The sequence below is a fragment of the Astyanax mexicanus genome, chromosome 11 (genome assembly GCF_023375975.1).
Source record: "Astyanax mexicanus isolate ESR-SI-001 chromosome 11, AstMex3_surface, whole genome shotgun sequence".
Taxonomy (NCBI): Eukaryota; Metazoa; Chordata; class Actinopteri; order Characiformes; family Acestrorhamphidae; genus Astyanax; species Astyanax mexicanus.
In genome coordinates this window covers 42,008,919-42,028,373 of record NC_064418.1, presented here as the reverse complement: position 1 = coordinate 42,028,373, position 19,455 = coordinate 42,008,919, and the positions used below count along the sequence as shown (strand labels likewise).

General features: G+C 37.2%; 3 protein-coding genes across 8 annotated transcripts in view; 1 reads left to right on the top strand and 2 right to left on the bottom strand.

The window, feature by feature from the left end:
- Positions 1 to 289: 289 nt before the first annotated feature.
- Positions 290 to 10,781, bottom strand: si:ch211-140m22.7 (uncharacterized protein LOC570370 homolog). Of its 2 annotated transcripts, none has more exons than XM_022680122.2 (7): positions 10,712 to 10,781; positions 8,888 to 8,955; positions 7,276 to 7,375; positions 4,397 to 5,734; positions 1,496 to 1,559; positions 1,242 to 1,366; positions 290 to 895 (listed from the first exon to the last, which is right to left on the bottom strand). In XM_022680122.2, the coding sequence occupies exons 1-7, from the start codon at positions 10,764 to 10,766 to the stop codon at positions 864 to 866; spliced, it is 1,782 nt and encodes a 593-aa protein (XP_022535843.2). In that variant the 5' UTR covers positions 10,767 to 10,781; the 3' UTR covers positions 290 to 863. The 2 variants fall into 2 exon arrangements, with proteins under 2 accessions (XP_022535843.2, XP_022535844.2); XM_022680123.2 differs by lacking the exon at positions 10,712 to 10,781 and adding an exon at positions 9,277 to 9,492.
- A 35-nt stretch (positions 10,782 to 10,816) lies between these two features.
- Positions 10,817 to 16,506, top strand: wdr4 (WD repeat domain 4). Of its 2 annotated transcripts, none has more exons than XM_007241746.4 (11): positions 10,817 to 10,918; positions 12,468 to 12,536; positions 13,011 to 13,157; positions 13,263 to 13,419; positions 13,888 to 14,000; positions 14,119 to 14,179; positions 14,344 to 14,448; positions 15,237 to 15,307; positions 15,495 to 15,681; positions 15,778 to 15,847; positions 16,094 to 16,506. In XM_007241746.4, the coding sequence occupies exons 1-11, from the start codon at positions 10,836 to 10,838 to the stop codon at positions 16,306 to 16,308; spliced, it is 1,278 nt and encodes a 425-aa protein (XP_007241808.3). In that variant the 5' UTR covers positions 10,817 to 10,835; the 3' UTR covers positions 16,309 to 16,506. The 2 variants fall into 2 exon arrangements, with proteins under 2 accessions (XP_007241808.3, XP_007241807.3); XM_007241745.4 differs by having other exon boundaries at positions 15,775 to 15,847.
- A 2,590-nt stretch (positions 16,507 to 19,096) lies between these two features.
- pde9aa (phosphodiesterase 9aa) overlaps positions 19,097 to 19,455 on the bottom strand; it is a 40,486-nt gene continuing 40,127 nt past the window's right edge. For all 4 annotated transcript variants that reach the window (XM_007241741.4, XM_049484874.1, XM_049484873.1 and 1 more), the window contains exon 19: positions 19,097 to 19,383. The gene's annotated coding sequence lies outside the window, so the exon portion shown is untranslated. The remainder of the gene's footprint in view (positions 19,384 to 19,455) is intronic.

Here is a 19,455-nt window from a genome sequence, read left to right as displayed (position 1 = left end):
CTACTGTTAACCATCTTTAGCAAGGCTGTTCAAGTACTGGATCTGTAACCTGACTGAAAATTTTCAGTCGTCATTTAATAAAAGCTCATATTAATCCTATGCAAATCAAAATAATGCATTTTTCTTTTTTGGAGAAGTAGTGAACACAGCCTTATCAACTTTTCCAGCAAACCCTCATGCACAGAAAAATCAAAACATCTCTTGATTTCAAGGCCTGTTCAGTGGAAAACATTTAAATCATAAAATTCTCCATTGTTTATAAATAAAGAATGGAAGATACGAAAGACGCTTCAAACTTTAATACAATTTATTCACAGTATCTCAGTCTAGACGAAATCAGACACACACAGACCAGAGTGAAAATATATACTGATGTGTTTTTTCATTTTATCAGTCTCTTTTTAAACTACTAACAATACACCCATCAGCCATAACATTAAAACCACTGACAGGTGAAGTTTAAAGACACTGATTACTTAGCTACAGTGGCTGGAGCTACATATTACACAGCAAGTGAACAAGTCAGTTCTTGAAATTGTTGTGTTGAAAGAAAACATGGGCACCACCTGAGGTCTTAAATTAGGCAGGTGAGTTTAATGCTTGGCTGATCGGTGTATGTACTAATCCCTTTCAAACTCACAGCTTGCATAAGCAATATCTCACAGCTAAAAGCTCACAGCTAATATCTTCCAAACTGTGCAGTCAATACACAGATTAATTAGTTGCATAAAACTGGTGAAAAGGTTTTAAAGGTTCATGAACTATCTGTTACAAATCTACTACAAAAGAGGTTGACTCAGGAAAAAAGACACCATATTCAGTGAAGGCAGGCACAGGATGGGGTTGTCTTTAGGACTGGCTGTTCACTTGCTAGATACTTCATCCAGTTTGGGCTCTGAAATTAGAGGGAAAAATACATTTTACTCCAAAGATTGCTCTAGATGCATCAAATTAGGCAAATAAATGTTTAATGTAAGATGCATTAGCCACAGCTCTAGAAATACTTCCATGCTAACATTACGTTGTTAATGGTCCACTACAAAATAAGAACAAGTCAAATCAAATCAAAGCTAGTCTAAATGGTGCTCAATTTTTATTGATAGAACTTCACTGGTGAACTGCAGCAGCAGAAAGTCTATAGTAACTGTAAACTTACAAAATGCATTTAAATAAACACAAACCTATACAACGTATACAACTAGAAGACTAGACTAGAAGTATCTGTGCAGTGATTAACATACCAGGGAATTTGAACTCTGGGAAGGAATTCAGGTCACCACCACCGTATAACCTCTGCAGCTTGGCAATTTCTTCAGCCAGGGCCTTCTGGTACTCAGGACCAGCATCAACTAGTCCACCAGAAGATCTGATAACAAAGGAGGAAAGATTTGAGACACTCAAATGACTCAAAGAATATTAACAAGTAAAACTAAAACATTTTTGAAAGTCAAAAATATCACCCCATGCATGAAAGAAATGAGAAAGACAGACGTACTTGCTCTGGGTGGAGTAGTCACGAATTGAATCCAGGAAGAGTCTCTGAATGGGGTCCAATCCAGCTGACAGTCATAAAAAGAACCAATTACTTATCATTCTTACATAAACATGTCTGAAAATCACTCTGAAACCATGCTCAAAACATGTATCTGCTGTGACGGAGCAGTAGATACAGGAAAGCTGTTACAGGCCTGCGGGGCTGAAGGACGGACTGAAGACCAAAGTCAAATTCCCCAAATGCTTCAGAGTTTTAAAAAAATCTTAAAGAACATGGGTGAAATGCTGCACACACATTTTACAATTTTCAATTTGATGAAGCTTTTGGGGAACCATGGCCATTTAAGACTGTGAGTACCTGGAAGAGTCACCTACATCTACAGAAACAACCAACCATGTTTTATTCATCACAGTGATGCACATGTTGGTTGCTTAATTTAATAAACTTAACAGAGCCTGGATTCCACACACAGCAACCAGAGTGCAAACCCAAACTCACTGAGTGTACTGGTTCAGCACCTTGGGAAAGTGGGGGAGGAACAGTCGACGGTTTCATATACATCTTTCACACATACACCACCATACAGAGGAAAAGAAGCAAAATTACGGGTTACTGTTATCATGCGACTCCCAGGAAAGAACAGTGACGGAAAAGACAAGAGGAGAGGAGTGTTTTTGTGACCGAGTGAACACAGGAGGAAGAAAGGAGGAATGTGAGGTCAAATTCATTAAAACAAATAATAATCATAAAAACACTTTCGTGTTATACCCATACTGTCGCATCAAATTAAAAAATATATTAAACTAAAAAAAAAAATATTAAAAAGTGTTGACAATATAAAACAGTGTCTGGAAAATTGTAACCTTAACATTAGCTTTAATGAGGAAAGAAAATTCAACATTTTTACATGGTTAAACTTTAGCATTAACATTAAAAAGGAAACTTAGCTTTTAGCATTACAAGTACAGAAAAAGAATTATAATTAGGGGTGCATCAATCCAACTCTCAGTATTCTGTATCTGCCCAATATTGATCAAAATCACTGGATCAGATATCAAAAGAGGAATGAAAATAAGTCCTAATATAACTTCTGGATTTTAGGATAGTAAGTGTAAATGATTGTAGTGTCACACCAACCAAGAATTACAAGATACAGGACTGGAGAAATTCCAATGTACAGATTTAAAGACCTCTGGTCTTGTACCAGTGACTGTATAGTTTACGACTACTTTACAGTGTATTGGTCTTCTCAAGATCAGTTTAACTTACAAACAGGATACACATATGCATCACACTGAAAATGAACATATATTAATACATGTAACATCTAAATTCTGTCTCAATTTCAAATTAAGACATATTTGAGTAGCTTATGATTTCCAGCTGTCTTAGGGGTCTAACAATTAAGAGACTAAAAAAGATGGTATTGAATTGGTTTATCGCAAAATTGCTGCAATCTTATATCATTATCGTACATGAAAAGTGGTTTTGTGCCACCCCTAAATATAATGCACATTTATGAGCAAAATGAAATGCATGTATAAGAACTCTGGGAAGGAATTTAAGTTTAAAAAAGTGTTTGCATAGGTGTTGACAGCACAGAAGAAGAGCACCAGAACAACATATAAAAATACAGAAAGAAAAACAGAGAAAGGTGGGACAACAAAGAAAAGAGCTGTAGATAAGGAGTTTTGCAAATCAGAGAAGATAAAGCAAAAGCAGGCGAATGCAAATCATAGATGTGATACAAGTCAATGAATAATGCAGTGAAAGCAAGCACATATACATAATGTGGTGGAGGTGGAAAGATGAAAGCCACAAGCAAATGCAAATAATGCAGGAAAATAAATGTAAAAGCATGATGGGAAAATGCAGGAAGAGAACATGAGGTGATCGGCTGGGCTATGTTCATGACCTAAGCCTGGACACAGACAGAAGCCAATCCTGGAAAAGACCCATAGTTCAGAGGTCAGGAATCCGTATGATATGTAGCCCCACACACTTCTATAAATTTTAATTAATGGCGCACTTTTCTCCGCCAATCCGCTAATGTTTTTACATCTCCACTGTCTAATTCCAAAAAAACAAGTGATTTTCAGGAACAAGGAGATTTATGGCTATGGCTGAAATGGACCATCTGCATTACATTGAGTAGCTAAGGTAGTTGTAATTAAGCTATCAGATAACCAGCTAGTTAATCATAATGGATCATGTGGTGTTCTGCTGCAGGTTGAATTAACAGACACGGTAAAAAGCTCATTGCAGTTTTTTTCCCCAGATCTGGACTGGATCTAAAAACATATTTTTCTTCTTTAAATCATCACTAGTGATATTTGACTCGCTAGCAGCAGCCCATGGGTTAAACTGGACTGTAGTAGCTACTGTTTGTTTCAACAACAAACAGAGATAAACTCTCATACTAAAATTTTATGCAAATGTAAACAGTTTCGTGATAAACTGTTGAAACATTACAATTATTAGGCATCCAGAGGAAACATGCACTGTTCTTTTGGTATAACTAATGATTAGACCAGTCTGGCTCCATCTCTGATCTCTTCTGCACTGGACTCCATGGACTATATGCAGTCAGTGGGTTAGACCTGTGAACCTTGTGGACAAACAAGCTGCTGCTGTCTATGGCACGACTTAAGATTATGAACACAGCCCAGTTTGAGTGGCTTGAGTCTACAAGGCTGCAGTGATGCTGGATCATAGTGGCACTAGTTTTTATAAAAGAATGTTATGTTTTAACGTTACAACAAGCTTTATGTAAACCAATAGCCTTACAATTTACGGTTAGATTACAACTTAAAAAAAAGTTATAAAAACTGAAACAAGTATGTCTAATTCTTAGACAATCTGAAAGGTAGACAGAAAGGGGGGGTTAAGGGGGTTTTGTACCCTCAGGCGCTTCCACAACTTCAATGGGAGCTTCGGCGGCATCTGTAATCGCGGCTGCGGCATCTAACAGCTCCTCTGCAGGGGCCCCTTCCGACGCAGCTTCAGCAGCAGCTTCTACAGCAGCTTCAGCCACAGCTTCAGCTACAACCTCTACAACCTCTGCCACAGCGGGGACAGCTTCAACGACAGCTTCAGTTACTACTTCAGCAGCAGCTTCTATGACTGCCTCAGCTACTGCATCAGCCACTGGAGCCGCCTCAGCCTCTATGGCAGGTGGAGCTTCTGCTACAACTTCAGAGGCAACTTCTGCAGGGGCTGGTGCAGCTGCTTCGGGGGCAGGTTCTGGTGCTGCTTCCACAGGAGGCTCTGGTGCAGGTGGTGCTGCTTCCACAGGTGCTTCCACAGTAGGCTCTGGTGCAGCAGCTGCTGGTTCAGTCACAGGCTCTGGTGCAGGAGGTTCTACTTCCACAATAGGCTCTGGTGCAGCTGCTTCAGGGGCTGGTACAGGCTCTGCTGCTTCCACAGGAGGCTCTGGGGCAGGAGGTGCTGCTTCTACAATAGGTTCTGGTGCAACAGCTGCTGGTTCTGTCACAGTCTCTGGGGCAGGAGGTGCTGCTTCTACAATAGGTTCTGGTGCAGCAGCTGCTGGTTCTGTCGCAGGTTCTGGTGCAGGAGGTGCTGCTTCTACAATAGGTTCTGGTGCAGCAGCTGCTGGTTTTGTCGCAGGTTCTGGTGCAGGAGGTGCTGCTTCTACAATAGGTTCTGGTGCAGCAGCTGCTGGTTCTGGTGCAGGCTCTGGTGCAGGAGGTGCTGCTTCTACAATAGGTTCTGGTGCAGCAGCTGCTGGTTCTGGTGCAGGTTCTGGTGCAAGAGTTGCCGCTTCCACAATAGGTTCTGGTGCAGCTGCAGGTGCTGCCACTGGGGCTTCCGGGACAACAGTGTCAGTAGTAGAAGCAATCACCTCAGGCTTCGGTGCAGCTGCAACAGACTCTTCTGCAGCTACAGCTTCCGCAACCGGCGCAGCTTCGCTTGCAGCGGCTGTTGCTTCGGCTGCAACAGGGATAGCTTCAGCCACAGGGGCAGCGGCTGCAACTTCAACAACAGGTGCGGTTTCAGCTGCAACAGCAGCAACTTCTGCAACAGGTGCTGGGTCTACAACAGGAGCAGGCTCAGGAACTACAGCCTCAGGCATAGAAGGGGCTGCAGGTGCAGGAGGTGCAGCTTGTGCAGCTGTGGCAGCTGCAGCTGATGCTGCAACCTTCTTCTGAGGGAATTCCACATAGGATTTGTGTTGAACGAGCTTTTCTATATCGAAGTACGTTTTTGCCGTGGCCTTTTCTGGGACGTAATAAAAGAAGGGTAAACATATAAAGACATTCATATTTATTTCAGGCAATCTTGCGTTATCTGACCCACTTCAAACGCTGAAAAAAACTAGACAAGTAACTTAGTACCAACAGTAAACACTAAATTTATATGCACTGACGTACAGAACCAAATAAGGGGTATATTATGAAACACTAATCCAGTTTTTGGCACTGCTGGCACTGACCACTACACAGATATGAGTATGACTAATCTAATGAAAAAGTAAGCTAATTTAAAGGGTCAGCTCTGGGCTATCAATGTCCAGTGGCTTAATTTAACTATACCTAGCCTGATGTGAGATTGATTTCAATATCTTATGTTTTTTCTAGCAAAACAAAAAGTGTATTAAAAAAAGAATAGAATAAAAGAAGGAATAGGCCTGTCAAAATAAGTACATTATATTTATTTGTTTGCTCCCCAATGTATTTTTTCTGTATTATTGAAAGTGGAGATGCATGGAGGTGCATAATTAAATAAATACTAAACAAATAATAATAAAATAAAACATATTAAAAACACTACTGCAACTAAGCACTAGTGTTACTATCTAGCCCTGTACAGCTTGTAATGCTCAGCTTATGCATATGCAACCAAATATTGTTGTTAGCCAAAAAGTGCCAAGCTTGTTTCAAGATATACCCCTCATTAAAAAAATTAAATAATATGAATAAATACAAACAATAGTTGGCCAAAATACTTGCCATTTACCATTGTACTTTCCAAAAAAGATGTCAATTAGAACCCATATTTTTTGTAAACTCTATAGAAAAGGAAAAAATTAACATTATAAATGAGAGAAGTCAAAATTCTGGAATGTAGAAAGTCTTGTGCACCTGTACTGGTAAAACATGTTAGTCATTAGCACACTGGAACCTAGAGAACATTCCTGAACTAAATGAAAGAAAGGAGAAAACACACCGCATAAATATCTAAATGTGGTACCAGCACACAATTCATTTATTTCCTGACCAGTAACCTTAAAGTGACTTATTAAAATCTTTCTTGGTCATTCTGGTGGTTTGTCAAAAGATTAGGAGAAATGGCTGCAGTTTAAATCCTGTTTGGAGTCTTTAGACATTACCCTGATAGTTATATGTCTTTATTGATCAAGTAGCAAATTCTACAACACATCTACCTCAAACAATGCAATTACCAGTACTTTTTACTGCTGTAAAACAGACAAGCAATCCTTAAAGAAATCCCAGTATCTTCGTAATGTATTTTAAAATCACACTGGCAGCAGCTGGGATCACCAAGTTAACATGGTATGGTATTCATACCCCTATTCAGTGGGGGACATTCCACAACTATCTTTGGCATTGTACAGCATATAGGTCCATAAATACTCCAACCTTTGACACTTTTCCAGTCTTGTGTACTAAAAAAATTGCAGGTTATTTGACAAGCAAATAAAGTTGCTGGTACCCAACTTTGAGCCATGACTAACACATAATACAACTTAAAATAAATACAAATAACAACAAATGAAACATTGTGTTATGGGTTTCTACCTTTGTTTGACTTTTTGGACTTCTTGCTGTCTCCAGATTTTGAACTAAAAGCAACTGCTGGAGCTCTTGTTAGTGCACCCCAGCTTTCCACCTGCAGAGCCTATAGTACAAAAACAAAAGGGAAAAGGTTAAAGAACACTGTACCAAATCAAACAAAAGTTCTGCATTTTTATCTAATTTACTACAGTGTTTGTTTCACTTATCAACTAATATAAAAAAAATATATCAAGTTGATATAATATATCAACTGAAAAAAAAAGAAAAAATGAATTATCGTCCAGTACAAACATAATTTAGATATTGTGAACTAGTGAAAGTATTAATAAATGACTGCTAACAGTACACAATTAACAGCTACACATATGGCTGGATGATACGGCCAAAATATATACCATTATATGTAATACTTTCGGTCAATATGATTCAATTCCGATATTGATATGAACAGTATAAAACAGTACAAAACAGTATCGGTTTGAATATTTGCCAAATATAGGCATCAGGGCGAGGTGCAAGGTACAGAGGTTTATATTAGAGCTGGTACCATATTGTGTCACAAACAATAATACTGCCAATTTTATTAATATTGTTATGGACAAAATACCCTAAAATAATCTCCATTTTGAAATTATCATCTCATTAAATCATATTGTAAAAATGTATTATATCTGACCAGGATCATTTATTTAACTTCAATCCTGGATATATGAAGTGTATATAAGTACTATATATGTACTATAAATATACATAGCGCATTATAAGTTTTGTATAAGGACAAGTTGGATCAATAACTTCTGTTACAGTCTGTTGAAAACCTCAATTAAAGGTGCACCAAATCCTATGCAATAATATAACCAACCATTAAATTTTGTTGCATTAGCATATTTTTGAAATTATTTTTTTGTTATTTCACGGCAATATCGCCCACCCCTAATTTATATTATATTTTACACTCTGTAATTTATTTACAGTTTATTGTACAGTTCAGTCAGAGTTATTTAGGCAGTGATTATATCCTCAATATGCATACCGTCGATTCAATAAAAAATGATCACAATACGATAAAATATCCATTTACTGTCCAGCACAAGTTGCGAGTAAAAGACTACAGCTTGCATAATTAGTGGCATTAGTCTAAAAAGACTTGCCACATTGCTATATTGGATACTACTGTGTGGATATGTGGATACTAAGTTACACAGGGGATAAACAATGAACAGTTCAGCAGCGAAATTTGGGTCTGTGGAGCTTTGAGCCCCTAAACAACACCATGAAACTACCGTCAGATCAGATTAATGAGCAATTTGTTATTTGACAGCGATTAACCAACGTGTAAATTCAGTAACCAAATACACAGAACTGCTGTTTGTGTAGTGGCATGTTTGCGTCCACTGTCTGCCTGGCACTGGATCATATAGCTTATACAGCTTAGCGGTTAGTTAACACTAACAGTCAGCAGCTGGAACACACTGTCCTTGCCCGGACTCGAGAAATTACAGCGGTTGTATCGATTGTCACAACTTCAAAAGCTCGTTAAAAAAAGTGTACACACGTTACTAATGTGAGTAAACACATCGAGACCCTCAAAACTGCCAAAAAATACCGTTTTTACCTTCAGAGAGCCGAGCCGACCTATTCTCAGCAAGGAGGCCGCCATCTTTGAGCTCCACAAATCCCTCCCTGTGGAAACATTGGCACAGTAGTAATGAGAAAAGCCCATTTTTATATTTTTATTAACAATGTTCATGATCATTTACCTTTTCTTATCTTTACTAGAAATGTAATTCACTGTACTAAGATGCCTATTGAGCTTTATAATATATATATAATATCCATAAACAAGCATATCTGACACAATATAACGTTACACAACAACCCTAGCACACACCAACGTTATATACTGAATATAGCTATCATAAAAAGTTATTTTAACTGTCCCTAGACAATATTTTATCCTTTAATAAAAAAAAAAAAAGTTATTTAGAGCGTTAGTAAACCTACCTGGTGTGCACCGAGGTTTAGTTTTGCCTGCTGTCTTGGAGTTAGTTTATAAAGATAGTTATAAAAGTTAGAAAAAGAAGATATTCAGCAGATTACTAACACTGTCTGATCTATGAACCCAAAAGCAAAGCCTTTATAAAAGCAAAGCAAGTCTAAAAGCGCCCAAACTACTACACAATCACGGATTTAAAACCCGAACTCTCCACGTTTGTGTGAAAATACCTCTGCACTGCGTGAACGCCCCCTTTCTGTTAGTTCACCTTCTCCTCCCCCTCTCCCAGTTCCCATGTTTCCCCTTTTACAGAATAAAAACTCTAAAATCCCATAATTAACTCATTCTAACCAACTGAAAATACTGCATACTTGCAACTTTTTGTATTTTAAAAATGCATTATTAACGATTATTACGATTATTACCCTTTTTATTTATTTATTTATTTTTAATGCATTTATTAATTGATTGAACTGTGTCTTACATTGAGTACAAATAATATATTTTACGAAATTCCAACAGTAGATCATAATTGTAAAATTTATATAATCGATTATTATGAGCAAAAAAAATAATTAAATTACAAATAAATAAAATACATAATATGGAGGGTTTTTGTGTAGTAGTAAAGAATAACTATTTACAATAGGAAATAATTCATTTAAATGAATAGTTAAAATAATATTAATTAATGAAACGTAAAAGACGCTTAAATACTTGTAATCATTTTTATTTGTATTTATTTTTGGTTTTATATTTTTTAATTAACCTGCATCCATCAGTCAGTGTTTGGACTGCCCACTGACATTGATGGATGGTTTTGTACAGATTCAATAATTTCATAGCACCCATGAAAATAATAGCATAGCACCCATGAAATAATAAAAAAGAAATTAAAAGTAAGTAAAAAAAATAATCAAATCTAAAATGCACAATTAATTAACGATAAAATAGATAACATATAATTATTTAAGCTTCCCTTTCACAATTACACGATTAAACGAAACAATTAATTAATTCAATCTCACTTAAACTATTTATTTCTCATTTTATCATATATTTATAAAATACCATCACAATACCATCCGTGATCACGCATTAGGATCCCCTTCTCCACGCTTTAATAAATCGCATTTCTATATTTTTTTCATGATGTCACCTTATTAACCGTTCTAATACTTTTAATAATATTTTCTACTTAAGCAAAAAAAAATATTTTAGAGCATTCAAAAACTGAACTGCAGCGGCACTACGGGCGCGTCTTAAACCACACGCACATATGGCCTAGTTAGTAATCAAGGGATTTTTAAAGCGCTACATAATAAGGGAGGTGTAGCTACCTGATCGATCTTTGAAATTAGACCGTTTACTTTAAAACATTTCTATAAAAGGCTCAGTACACACTTTAACAGCACAAAGTTTAAGATTCTAAACATTATTTACTCTGACTGTAGGCACCAAGGGAGCAGGCAGCTGAGTTCCTTTTGAGACACACCATACAGGTTCTGTTGTTGCTGCTGATGTATTAAACAGGCGACGGAGGTTCCCACGTGGTTGTGCAGTGATCATGGCAGCGGTGTGCTGTGCTGGAGACTGGCTGCTGACATGCAGTTCTCAGTATTTAGTAGCAGTGAACATCAGGCAAAGCAGGTCAGCGGCTTTATCTCATCATAGACCTTTTCTTGCTCATAAACGTCGTGGTGATGTGGGTCTGGTGCTCAGATATTAGGACTGTTCGTAGGGCTGTACCATGCATTTGAGTTCGTGTCTCCAAACTGCTCACAAACTGCTAGATTAAGCAGATGTGTTAATTGAGGCTTCTGTAATAATAATAATTTGATTGTATTAAGATGTAGTGTATTATATGAAGGCCCGTATCTCTGTGTTGTGTTACAGTAATCTATATATGTAGTAATTAAAGAAATGGCTGTGCTATATATGTGTTGTTATATCCTATGTATGTTATATAATGTATTTGTATAAAGCATATAGAGTGTTTTCTAGGGGCGTGTCATTTTGCAATATTCTTGAAAGCGGATGTTTAGTGGGCTTTTTTTTTGCCATTTACTGGATTTACGTTTGTTTGTTTGCAATTTTGTTTTTTTTTTAACATGATTTTTGTTGTTACTCTATTTTTATATATTTTTTATTATGTTCCATTATTATTGTTTTATACAAATTCAGGATCTAGATAAGTTACGGGTTAAGCATTTTTTTAATTCTATATATATATAAAACCTATATTTATACTGATACTCTTAACCTGATACTTTATACTTTTATCATTCTGATTATTATGCTGATACTGGCTCTGTATTCAAGTAGCTTAACCCTGCTGAAAAAAACAGACTCATCAGTGTATCTCTTGACCATCATAGGGTGTGTTTTTTTTTGTTGTTGTTTGTTTTAGTTTGAGTAATATTAGCTGGTCTATGAGCACAATTAATTTAATCAAGCTGGACAGCAAGACTGGTTGACCAGGATGAACATTGTTATCCAGCTGTACAACAAGCATCATAGTCAAAACATAATCAAATTTAACATTTTATATAGACTGCACTGGTGAAAGTGGGTTAACCATCTGGCTTTCCAGCATAGGGTATGTTTTCTCTGGGATGAACAACTTTTCTAATACCTTAACCATCAGCTTTGACTTTCTGAGCTTTGTATAATTTTACAATTGCCTACAAGGTGATGACAAAACAGCTCCTTCCTACCTGCATTCACTCCTGAAGGCTTACGATACCTCCCGGCCGCTGCGCTCCTCCAATGAACGTCGCCTCGCTTTACCAAACAAACATTCACACAAAGCAATCCAGACTGTTCTCATACAGAGTTCCATAATGGTGGAACAAACTACCTTCTACTACCAGATCAGGAGAATCTCTCACTATCTTTAATAAACTCCTGAAGACAGAGCTCTTCAAAGAGCACTTACTCTCTTAAAACCTCTAACACACTAACTACTTCTAACCTCATTTCCTTTTTCCCCTCCTTCCCTCCTCTATCCCATTGTTTCCCTTTGACCTCCTTTAGGCCCTTTCTAAAGATGTTTTACCTCTAACTTCTATTACTTTTGTACTTCACTATTGTAAGTCGCTTTGGACAAAAGCGTCTACCAAATGTAATGTAATGTAATGTAATCTAATGTAATTTTGACTGTGGAGTTCATAGTCTGGCAATATTTTCTGTGAAACAGGGAACCGTTCGTGTTTGATTGTTCCAAAGCAGAGCAGAAACCAACGGAAACTGAGGCTGAAAATAAAAGGTTTTCTTACTACTTCTATTTTCACTAATTGCGAGAGTTGATTTTGTTTTCAGTTTTTTATGTGTTTAAATCTTTTGATCCTACAGAGCTATAATTGTATAATATAACTTACTATATACTATGTCTGTAAGTATATACATGTGTAATATTTGGGGGAAATGTTTTATTATAAAAGTGGCACTCAATTACAACACTTAAAACAAAGAAATACAGTATTATATTACATTGACATGCCGGATGTCATGAGATTAGTAGTGGGTAAATTAATCATGAAGTGTTACCTGTAGGGGCGGACTGAAAATGGCCACACCTATACAGATTTGCCAGGGGTTATCTTGTGGTTAACTCAGGTTAAACCAGTTTAACTTATGCCAGCCTCACTGAGGGCAGTGGTATTTTCACTACGCTGTACCAACCACTTGCATCAGTGCAGAAACATTAATTCCACTCATACTGGTGCCTCTCTCCCCACAGTGATGGTGGGGGTTCTGAGGAAAAGGGAAGTGACCGGATCCTTGCCTGCACCATCTCAACATCAGGAAACTACGCTGCCCTGACAGACGACAACAAACGGCTCATTCTGTTCCGCACGCAACCATCCTGGCAGTGCATCAGCACACGGTATATTTACTGCACACCCTCACCCTGCCATTTACCATATTACACTGTATGCTGCAGGTTTGAGGATTTGATAAGAGAGTAAATGTTGCTATATCTGTTCTTTAGGTGGGTGGTGAGAAGATGTACTTCGCTGATGTTCAGTCAGGCAGAGGATGAGCTGTTTGTGGCTGATAAGTCTGGTGATGTCTATTCATTTTCTGTTCTGGAGCCGCAGAAGCAAGGCGAGCTGAAGCTGGGGCATCTCTCTATGCTGCTGGCCATAGTAAGCAATATAGATTTTTTTTTTCGGGAAAATGTTTTGTTTGATACAAATGGCTTTACAAATGCTTTCAATTTTGTTTTTCATTTAAATGAAAAGCCAATGGCCAAATTCAGAAGAAGCATCTGCACAGTCAAATGGGTGCAAAAATCACTTTAATCTGCAAGCTTTCAGTCAGACAAATTTTCCATGCGTAGATAAGTAACACATGAATTAAACAAAGCTTCTGAACAGCACTTCAGACAGCTGAACTTGTAGTAGAGCTACATACATTCATACATTTTTAATACACTTTTTTCTTATTAACATTGTTATTTACATTTATTACAGACTTATTATAGACTTGATTTTATTTTTTTTTTGGGGGCTGATAGCTGGTGCCTGATGTTAACATAGAATGTGTCTCTATTTCAATGTACTTGTTTTTTTATTTCTGTGTTACCTGATTTAACATAACTCGCTGATTTCCAGACTCTGTCTCCTGACGATAAATACATCATCACAGCAGACAGAGATGAGAAGATCAGAGTGAGCCTTCGCCAATCTCCTTACAATATTCAGGCTTTCTGTTTGGGACACACAGAGTAAGCACAAAGCACACACACACAGGCAACTGCAGCATGCAGTAGCATTAAGGCATTGATTGATTTTTTTTTATTTATATGTTTACATATAAATGTACTTAAAAAATGTTTTTGGCAGGTTTGTCAGCACATTGTTTGTTCCAACTGGGCATCCTGAATGGCTCTTGTCTGGCTCAGGGGTAAGAATCAGATTTGCTTTTGAATTTACAGCTCAGTATAGTTTTACTCAGTGTTAGAGGCTGTCTTTTTTTAAGCAGTAATCCTAATTTACTCTATTCCATGATCACTAGATATTGTAAGTACTTGTGACTCTCATAGTAAATCTTAAGTGTTTTGTTTGCAGGATGGCACATTAAAGCTTTGGCATTACGAGACTGGCCGGCGGTTACAGAGCATTAACATGAAGCAGCTCGGCTTTTCTCAGAGCTCTGAAACAGATGCTGAAAAGGTAACAACTTTTCTACTAGTTACTCTACTGTTCTTGTTGTTTCTTGTGAACAACAGGAACTGAAACATTTGTATTATTTGTGGATATGATGGTCCCATCTTCAGCATTCAGCTCCTTGTTAGTTTCCATGTGTTTAGAAATATGTTAAATATTTGTACAATACTGTACTGGAAATGCACACTCAACAGTCATCTGTACTGAAAATTAACGGCGTGTTTTGTTCTTGAACCATACACTTTATGCATTCTATGCTCTATATATATATTTTTTTCTGTATATTATTGAACATATTTCTATATTTAAGATTGGACTGTCATCAAAGCATTTCTCTGCTACTTGTATTGTGTATGACTGTTTTTTAGAAATTTGGCCTTCAGGAATCAGAGGTCAGATTCAGGAGTCTGGGCGTTCTTATTGCAACTTTATTTACATGTAGGCAGAAAATCATACACGAGCACAGCTTAGTTGGTCGACAGTTCGGTCTGTTTGACTGATTAAGAATAATACTTTACATACATTGTAAAATGATTTGAATACTGCAGGGGTGCAGGAGTAGGAAAGAGTGGAGTTCAGGGAGGGGTATGTGGGGAATAAAGTGATGGCACTTGGGGTATCATCATTAGGAGAGTGAAGGCCATCAGATGGTCATCACCTTGGTTCAATTGATAGCCAAAAAGCATTCTACAAAAATCGAAAGAAAGCACAATTTATTGTAAGCAGAATATCTAAGTATGTAAGAAAACATTTGATTTTGAGTAAATATAATTTTGGTATTTGGTCATTTTTAGCCTCAAAGGTTTGCTGTGAGTCGAATCATCAGCTCACCAAATGGACGTCATGTGGCTGTGCAGTGTGAGAGGTGTGTGTTACTTTTCAATGTTACTTTTAAAGCTTATTAAAGAACCGAACAAACCCGACAGATGGAAGTATAAATCAGTGTAGATCATTACCAGGCTTTTTAGTGATGTCGATCTTATCACTTTATTTAATTTTATCTGAACATTATTTAACTGTGACAGTGTTTTTTGATCTTTATATCTTTATAGATTTCCCTCTATTCAGCTGTTTGAGGTGAAGGACGGTTCAGAAGAGCTTTTGATCCCCACAGAGAAGCTTACTCTGCCTCACGCTCCCTGGGACATGGCCTTTGACTCTGAAGGTCGACTTTGGGTCTTGCTGCAGAACAAGGATGTAACTGTGCTCCTGTACACATACTCGCAGGACTGCTGGAAGGTATATTAACTCTTCACACACTTGAGTTTACTGTAGTAGCAGCTGCTGAAGTTGTCCACAATGTTCTCATATTGCTGCTTTGTGTGTGCGAAGCAGATTGATTCAGAAAGTGCAGATCTTCAGAGAGTAGAAGAAGCACTGAGCACCCAGTGGGACTTCTTTAAAGGTGAGGTGTCTGCTAAGAAGTTTGTCATTTTAGAACCTACATCAGAAATGAGTGTAGAAAAATAACTTTGTATAGATTTTGTTTAATAGTGTAAATATTTTTTTTTTTTCATTTTATTATTATACATTTAATTTCTGAAGTTGTTATATAATTGAATAATTCTTTAAACATAATTAATTCATGCTTCCCACTTCAAATCATATCTGTTACTACAATGCTATCTTCCTTTGTTTTATTCTTGCTCAGACTCAGTCGGGGTAGAGAGTCGCTTCCAGCACCTCTACAAGGTGAACTTTGACAACATGGCCTCATATTTGCAGAAGAAACAGGAGAGACTGCAGCAGCAGGATCAGAAAGAGGGCAAGAAGAGGACAGGAGGAAATGGCTCTCAGTCCAACGGGGCAGCAAAAAAGAGCAAGAATGAGAGAAAGAGGGAAGCAGTGCCTTCAAACTGCAGCTGAGATTTAGAACCCAGGAGAGACTGAAAATGATGTGTTTAGAATTTATTTAATGGTGGACATTCCAGCAGTAGGTTGCTTGGTTGACAAAAGTGCAACTCAGTTCTGCGTCCCTGCATTGACATTCAAATGTGGATTATTTTTACAAATGCAGAAATATGATATGGATTTTTAAAATAAATGTTTTTGTTTCAAGCAATATTTCATTGTGCATTTTGTTTGTTTCTATAGTTGTATCTCTTTAAACAGAATTATTTAACTATTTTACCTTTACAGTAACAGCTACAGATTCATGATGGTGGTACATAGGGAAGGTAATTGGGACACTATTGATTGTCGTTCCCACTCTGGACCAGAACACTGTGTAACTGTGGAGCTGTATGAGACAGCTTGAGAACATTATGCTGCATAGCCTGAGTAATATTAGCGTGAAGTCTGTACTACTTGCACATGCATCCATTACCTTCAGTTACAGTTCTGTGGTGGACCATTACTATACCGGATTATAAGGTGCACTATCAAAAAATTACTATTTGTTGGTCTATTTTCATACATAAGGCATATTATGCAACACTAGTAAAGAACAAGCGTTTTCCCACGTTTTCTTTCTAATTTGGCAGTAAAGCTAAGTAAACAAAACCTTTCTTTAAAAAAAAAAAAGATTTTCTTTTAAATTGAAACGAGCACTGGATGTTAATCTACACAGATTTCTCTCCTAAAAACTTTTAATTTAGGTGAGTAAAGCGTTTTTGTTTATTGCAGTAGGCTTAGATTTCCAGATATCCACTGAGGCTGGGTGGAGCAGCATTAGCATCAGCAGCTAACTGCTAGTGCTAGATGTGGTTAGCAGCTAATGTTGCCTGACATCGCTACACTGAGGTAACGTTACTCTGACTGTTTTGGAAAGTCAGGGCGATATTAGCTAGCGTTTCGTTCCACATAGCTTGTTTTAACATGGTAAAGACGCAGACTGCAGTTCAATTTACTCACTTCTGAAGAGTAAAAGAGCTAGTGCTTAGCACAGTTAATGCTACTGCTGCTCCAGCAGTGCTAGGTAGGGTTAGCAGCAGGCTACAGCCCGATATACTCACCTCTAAATGGCGAAAGAGCTAGTGCTTAGCACGGCTAGCGGCTAATGCTAATACTGCTCAAGCCTTAGTGCTGGGTAACTAAATTGAAACTCCTGTATAACTCTGTACTTTAGTGGAGTGGACAGTTTTTGGTAAAATTAAAGGATTTTAAGTAGTAGGATTTTATAGTACGGTTTACCGAAAAATACGGTAAAAGGGCCCCTACCAAATGTTTATGAATTTAGGTATAACTAAACCAAAAGGTAGAAAAAGAGCTACATCACTTGTGAGATAATGTGACTCTAAACCTTAGGTAAGCTCAGACATGTTGATTTTATGTAACATACAGAATTTAAACGTAAATCTAAAGATCTGAATCTAAAACTGACCTATTGTAAAATCTCACCAGCAGTTTGTGAAAACATACCTCACACCAGGGAATCTGGTGCAGTCACAATGAGACTGCACATAACTGCACCTCTTCATATGTGACGCAACCACTGTCCTTGTTCTTAGAGCCAGACAGACACTTCTGTGTGACACTACTGATGACATAACCATGTTTTCATCAGGGATCTCTGTGGGCTTCAATCAACATGCTTACTTCCCACCCGCATAGTTTCAGCATGGCAGAGGCAGCCAATCTATTCCTCTTCTTATCTTCTTTTATTCATGCCTTTTACATTACATATTACAGTGCTCATCTAATATAAACAGCATTCCACAATCATCATTAGTGATTTATTAATATATTGATCTTGGAATTCTAAGAATTTGTCACAAAGCACCCTTGGTATGCAGAAATGTTGTAAAATGTAATGTATTAAAACTAGTGTCAATCGATTTAAAAATGTAATCAGATTAATCACAACAATATTCTTTGATTAGCTGCGATTAATCACACTTGTTCTTCTTAAGATGCACATTTTTATAGTGGGCATTTAAATGTCAATAAAAGAATGAATGTAAGAAATGTAAAATGCAATCATATTTATATTAGTGGTGTCAATTAAAATACTAGTATATACTTGTATGTTTGAGGAGGGATAAAACCAACATCGGGCACTGGAATAAAGAATGCATGATTAATTGGATAGAGAAAACTTTTTTTTTTTTTACTTTATTGTAAATATCTCAGCTTGGTTGTAAGGATTTCTGAATTAGGACTTAATGTAGTTGGTTTCTCTGGTACTGATCAGTTAATGAGTTCATTTACTTCATCAGTTGATGAGCGTTTCTCCCTCTGTTTGATTTGGTTTCTTACAGGCATAAACCTAAATGCACCAAAACAAACAAATTGTTTCCTCTGATTGGCCAGAGCTGTCTAGTGCGGGTGCAAAAAAGTGAATTCTGTGTTCCAGCGCGTATATCTGAGCAGTGTGAAGCTGCTTTAACACAGAATGCTAAAGAATTGCAGCAGTGAATGCTGCACATACTGAGACCAAATCATGTTCTCATCACAAACAAACTGCTCCAGAAAAAGAAAATGTGCATGTTGGGCGGGGACGGGGCAGATTACAATGAAAGTTGGAGTCAAACTTAGTGCTGGAATTAAATGCATTAAAAAATGGTAACATGTTACTGATTCTACATTAATCGAATGTGTTAACGCTTTAATGTTGATATCCCTAATGAAAAAACACCACAACAATAGCAATACACATAGAAAAATGTGCATACTGACTGTATGTGTTCTTAAATGACAAAACAAGCCCACACAATTTCATCATTTTATACTTAAAACTTTATTTTTGTAGTAAAGAGCAAAAGTGACTAAAAATCTGTACATCCTGAATAATATTTATATCTCATATTTATATATATATATATATAAAACCAAATAAAAACAAAGGCAAATAGAGACTATCTATAGAACAGAGACAGATGACATGATGTCTGTGCTGTACACAGTTCAAGTTCCCTGAAAGGCTTTGGATTGTCTGGCCAGCACATCACCCAACATTCTTCTGTCCATCCTGCAGTCTACTGGACCCTCAGAGGATTTACCCTATTGGAAATCCAACACAATGTAAGGCAGTGTTATTGTTATATATTTCTATACATTCTTAATACAAATTCT